This window comes from Elephantulus edwardii, unplaced genomic scaffold (genome assembly GCF_000299155.1).
Source record: "Elephantulus edwardii isolate Elephantulus edwardi_28Jun2011 unplaced genomic scaffold, EleEdw1.0 scaffold00348, whole genome shotgun sequence".
Classification (NCBI taxonomy): Eukaryota; Metazoa; Chordata; class Mammalia; order Macroscelidea; family Macroscelididae; genus Elephantulus; species Elephantulus edwardii.
This window is the reverse complement of record NW_006400098.1, coordinates 946,067-951,813: the sequence shown is the minus strand read 5'-3', so window position 1 is coordinate 951,813 and position 5,747 is coordinate 946,067. Positions and strand designations below refer to the sequence as shown.

General features: G+C 61.4%; 1 protein-coding gene across 1 annotated transcript in view; it reads left to right on the top strand.

Annotated features, from left to right (window-relative positions):
• The first annotated feature begins 55 nt into the window (after positions 1 to 55).
• Positions 56 to 5,747, top strand: part of SSC5D (scavenger receptor cysteine rich domain containing (5 domains)) — a 21,439-nt gene continuing 15,747 nt past the window's right edge. The window contains exons 1-6 of the mRNA XM_006901861.1: positions 56 to 80; positions 506 to 532; positions 1,179 to 1,487; positions 2,044 to 2,160; positions 2,362 to 2,481; positions 2,995 to 3,303. Coding sequence (XP_006901923.1) covers positions 56 to 80; positions 506 to 532; positions 1,179 to 1,487; positions 2,044 to 2,160; positions 2,362 to 2,481; positions 2,995 to 3,303 — 907 coding nt within the window. The remainder of the gene's footprint in view (positions 81 to 505; positions 533 to 1,178; positions 1,488 to 2,043; positions 2,161 to 2,361; positions 2,482 to 2,994; positions 3,304 to 5,747) is intronic.

Sequence of the window (5,747 nt, the reverse complement as noted above, 5' to 3'; positions counted from 1 at the left end):
CCCCCCCCCCCAGCTTGGCCCCCTACACCCGGTCCCTGCCTTGACCTCTGCAGACATGAGGGTCCTGGCCTGCCTCCTCGGTGAGTGGCCCCCCAGCCTCCTGGGAGCTTGGGACCCCGCCCCTGGCCCCTTCATCATCAAGTTCAGAGACTTGGACTTCCGGGACCCTGTCTCTCCAGGACTCAGCCTTCTCGGGGAACCCAGTTCTTCCCTTTCAGGGACCCAAGGGATCCAGCCCCTCTCCTGACCCTGAGGCAGGGACATTCAGTCATGTGGCCCTCCGCCAGCCCCCTCTGGGGACACAGAGGACTCCATGCAGCGGGGCCCTGGGTCGGTCCTAAGTGGGGCTTGTGCATACACGTGTGTGTGTGTGTCTGTGTGAGCACATGTGTGTCTTTGCATGTTGGGGTAGTCCCAGAAAAGCCTCCATAATGCAGAAAGGGCACCCCAAGGGTGGGCGCTGGCCTCTCACACATCCACCCATCAAACCCCCCCCCCCTTGCAGCAGCACTGGTGGGGATCCAGGCCGTGGGTAAGTTCCCGGCTCGCCTGCCACCACCCACCCAACCCCACGTGGCTTCTCTTCCTCCACCCGTCTCCCCCTTGGCCATCCTGGGTCCCAGTGATCTGGGTCCCTCTCTCCTGCCCCAGCCATCCTGGGTCCTGGTGACCCTGTCCTCCCCTGACCCCCCATCCTGGGTCCCAGTGACATCCCTCCCTCCCTCCTCCCCCAGTCATTCTGGGTCCTGGTGACCCCATCCTCCTTCTGAACCCCATCCTGGGTCCTGGTGACTCTGTCCTCCCCTGAACCCCATCCTGGGTCCTGGTGACCCTGTCCTCCCCTGAACCCCATCCTGGGTCCTGGTGACCCTGTCCTCCCCCGGCCCCCTCTCCTGGGTCCTGGTGACATCCCTCCCTTCCTCCTCCCCCAGTCATCCTGGGTCCTGGTGACCCTGTTCTCCCCCCACCCCCCACTGGCTGACCCAGGTCCCTGTAACCCACAGTCTTGCTCACCTAGCAGCCACCCCCCTTAGGACCTCAGGGTCTACCTTCTCCTTACCCCTCTTTCGGGCACTTTGGGCTCTGCCTGGCTCCCTCCCGCTGGTACCCCTGCCCTTGTCCTGCCCAGGCCTCTGGGGTGTCCCTTTCTGGGGTCAGAGCCCATCCTCGGTCCCCAGAGCAGCTGCGCCTGGCGGATGGCCCCCACGAGTGTGCCGGCCGGTTGGAAGTGTGGCACGCAGGGCGCTGGGGCACAGTGTGTGACGATGGCTGGGACCTGCGGGACGCCGCTGTGGCCTGCCGGGAGCTGGGCTGTGGGGGCGCACTGGCCGCCCCCGGAGGCGCCTTCTTCGGCGAGGGGACCGGCCCCGTGTGGCTCAGCGAGCTGGCCTGCCGCGGGAGTGAGGGGCAGCTGGGCCTGTGTCCACACCGAGGCTGGAAGGCCCACATCTGCTCTCATGAGGAGGATGCCGGGGTGGTCTGTGCAGGTGAGGGGGGTTCCCCGCCCAGGTGTGGACTGTGCAGGTGAGGGGGGTTCCCTGCCAAGGTGTGGACTGTGAAGGTGGGGGGCCCTGCCCAGGTGTGGATTGTGCAGGTGAGGGGGTTCCCCGCCCAGGTGTGGACTGTGCAGGTGATGGGGTCCCTGGCCCAGGTGTGGTCTGTGCAGGTAAAAGCTCCCTTGACCCTCAGGCAGCCTCCTGTTCAGCTCCTTCAGAAATTACCCCAGGACCCAAGTCTCAGCCCCAGTAACTCCGAGGGTCCAGGTCCAGACCCCCAACCTCTAACTCTTCCAAAGCCCCTACTTCCCTCAGGGACCCCTGTCCTAGCTTTGGAGCCCTGGGAGACCAAGTATCAGATGTCCCACCCACCCTGTCCATCCCTGGGACCCTCTGTCCTCTCCCCAGGCCTGTCCCTTCTGGGGATCCCTGTCCTCTCCCCAAGCCCATCCTCCCAGGGACCCTGTGTCCTCTCCCCAGGCCCATCCTTCTGGGAACCCCGTCCTCTCTCCTGCCCAGCCCCTCAGAGCCTTTGTTTCCGCCACAGGCCAGCGTGTGACTACAAATTCCCGGGATGACTCCTCTCCGCTCGTGGATGGCAGCCCGTGGCTGGGGCTGTCTGGGGAGGTCAGCGCGGGGTCAGAGGTGCCTCCTGTGACGCTGGGTGAGCTCCAGGACTCACTGTCCAGCCCCTGCATGGGCTGGCTGGCCTGGCTGTGGTAGCCGGCTGGCCTGGCTTTGGGTGGGTGCTTCTTCTTTCAGGCAGCCCTCCATGCTCCCACCACCACTGCCTGGATCTTGAGGCGTGCCCATCCTTGGCAGAGGAAGCCTGAGTTCCTGACCTACCTGGCTGTCTCTTCTTCAGCTCCCCGTGCGGCAGGGAACCCCCAGAACAGTGGGGGTCCCCGGAAGAAGAGTCCTCGGCCACCCAAGCAGGCTAAGTCCACAAGGGCTCCTGTGCTGGCCACCGGGTCCCCCCGTCAAGGTGAGGTGGAGGGAAGCCAGGAGACCACTATCCCCCAGAACCCTGACTGTCTCCCTGGCCCCTCACTGTCCTCCAAGCCCCTTACTGTCTCCCAGACCATCCTCTCTGTCTCCCTGGCCCCTCTCTGTTCCCCAGACCCTTCATTGTCCCCAGACCTCCCTCTCTGTCCCCCAGGTCCCTCACTGTCTCCCTGGCCCCTCATTCATTGTCTTCCAGGTCCCTCACTTTCTCTTAGGCCCCCTCACTGTTTCCCCAGACCCCCTCACTCGCTGTCTGTCCCCCAGACCCCCTCACCCCTCACTGTACCCCAGGCTTCCTCGCTGTCCCCCTGGCCCCTCACTTTCTCTTAGGCCCCATCTCTGTCCCCCCTGGTCCCCTCTCTGTCTCCCAGGCCCCTTTCTGTCCCCCAGACCCCTCATTTCTCTTAGGCCCCCTCATTGTCTCCCAGGCCACTCACTGTCCCCCGGGACCCTCTCTTTCCTTTGGGTCCCTCACTTCTCTCTCTGTCTCCAGAGCGGCTGCGCCTGGTCTCGGGTACCCACGGCTGTGCGGGCCGGCTGGAGGTGTGGCACGCAGGGCGCTGGGGCACAGTGTGTGACGATGGCTGGGACCTGCGGGATGCAGCCGTGGCCTGCCGGGAGCTGGGCTGTGGCGGAGCGCTGGCCGCCCCTGGAGGTGCCCGATTCGGGCCGGGCTCAGGGCCCGTGTGGATGGACGACGTGGGCTGTGGAGGCGGAGAGCAGGCCCTCCGAGACTGTCCCCGCAGCCCCTGGGGCCGGAGCAACTGTGACCACAGTGAGGACGCAGGGCTGGTCTGCACGGGTACGTGGGTTCCAGGAGCCCCGGGGCTCTTCCCCTCCAGGGAACTTCACTGGTATGTGGGTTCCAGGCGTCAGGGAGCTGCAGGGGGATGGGGTCCCAGTTCTTTCCACCTCCCCATGCCAAGGATCCTCATCTGTGCAGGTAACTACTAAGGCCAAGAACCCCTCATCTGTGCAGGTTGCACCCAGGGCTAAGGACCCCTTACCTGTACAGGCTACACCCGGGGCTAAGGACCCCTCACCTGTGCAAGTTGCACCTGGGGCTAAGGACCCCTCACCTGTGCAGGCTGCACCTGGGGCTAAGGACCCCTCACCTGTGCAGGTTGCACCTGGGGCTAAGGACCCCTCACCTGTGCTGGTTATACCTGGGGCTAAGGACCTCACCTGTGCAGGTAATCCTTCAGGCAAGGGGCCCCTCACCTGTGCAGATGACTGTGGGATTAGGAACTCCTCACCGGTGCAGGTGGTCTTGGGACTGGGAGTCATCACCTGTGCAGGTGACCTCTGTACCGCAGAGACCTCAGCCAGACCAAAGGATGCCCAGGGCCAGGAACCCCTCCTTGCCTTGGCAGATACGTGGGGCCAAGGGCCCTCACCTGCTCTTCAGCCCCCTCCCTCCTTTCCTCCTCTGGGGACATGAAGGAAGCAGGAAGCTGGAATATGGGCTCTACCTTTGGCCAGACCTGGGCCAGGAGTCAACCCTCTGAGGCTCGGTCTTCCCAAATGTGAAACGGAGCCAAGAACATCTGCCTCCCCTGGTGAACCGGGCGCTGTGTGCAAGGAGGCAGGGTCTGTGGCACCTCGATGGACACGGAGGATGAACACAGAGACGCTGGGCTGACCCACGGTGGGGACTGGAGGCTGGTGCACGATGTGAAGGCTGTGGGAACCTATCAGCAAAGGAAGGGCTGACGTCCACCCCTCACCGTCTGGCAGCTGGGAGCTGGCCGTGAGGATAATACTGGGGTGTGAGTTCCTTCTGTGGATTGGCGGCGGTGTCCCAGGCCTCTCTCGGGCATGCAGCTGCCACGTCCACAGCTGCACTGATGCTGGCGCTGCAGCCATGGGCTCACACACACTGGTGGCTGCCTGCTGGCCCAGGACTGGACAGGCTTCCTCGTGCTGTGTGCGAGGTGGCCGTGGATCGGAGCAGAGTCGACGACACGTCCCCAGCTCCCTGACTCACTTGCTTATTGCCATCGGGTCAGAGCTGAGTCGTTGCTGACCCTCCAGCGGCGTCTGAGGCTGTAAACAACACGGGAGGAGACTGCCCGTCCCTCTTCCGGAGGCGCTGGTGGGACTGGCCTTTGCGTTAACAGGCTGCTTTCTACAGGAAGCCTCAGCAAAGAGAGGGTTGAGGATCAAGGAGAAGAGAGGTCAACCCTTGTAATGGGCTCTGCTTTCCGGTCCCGTCTCCATGGCGACCGTGCAAGGCAGCAGCTGCTCGTGCCTGGGGTCTCTGGCGAGGGTCAGGCTGAGTTGAAACGCAAACACAACACCCAGGAGCCAGCAGGTACTCAGATCAACGCCGCCTTTCTTTTTTATTCTTTTAAGAGGTTATTTCATCTCTTATTTCCATGAAGGCTTACAAAGCAGACAATCATCCGTCGGCCTTTTGTTCCATAACATCAATCACCACCGACTAATGTAATTCTTTTCCATCTCTTCAGAAAGGGGCAGTAATAAATTCAACCTCCATCACTCCAGAAAGAATGGACCCCCTTGAGAAAAGGAATGCTGCTCCAGAGTGGGGGTTCTTCACAAGGGCTGATTTTGCCCCTCACATGCTGAAGGGAGAGACGTGGACTCTCCAATGACCCAACTCTCACTCAATAAAGACCCGTTGAAAATATGTCCTAAAGCAACTTGAGATGACTGTCTAGACCAGTGGTTCTCAACAGGGCGGGGGGCACTTTAACTGCTCCTCAGACACCCCCAGGTTCCAGGAGAATTTAACATCTTGGAGGACCTGACAGACAAACCTCTCCTGAGCAGCAAGCATGGGAGGACCTCGCCCTACCTGTTGTGCACGTGTTACCAGGAGGAACCGATCCCAGGGGGCCACCATTCACGGCAAAGCAACGGGCCACTGAAAAAGGGATAGGCCATCAAAGAGATCAACACCGTGGCACGACAGTGGATTCAAACACTGTGAGGCACAGCTGCCCCAGCGGCTCCCAACAACAGCAGTAATAACCACAGCGTATTTGGCAATTACCAAGGATATTATAGCTAATGTTAGATGGATCTTAGCAGACAGCAAAGAATACCAGAAGAATGTTTATCTGTGCTTCATTGACTATGCAAAGGCTTTTGACTGTGTGGATCACAATACGCTGTGGCTGACTCTGAGAAGAATGGGAATCCCAGAACATTTGATTGTGCTAATACGAAACTTATACTCGGACCAAGAGGCAGTTGTCAGAACAGAGCAAGGAGACACTA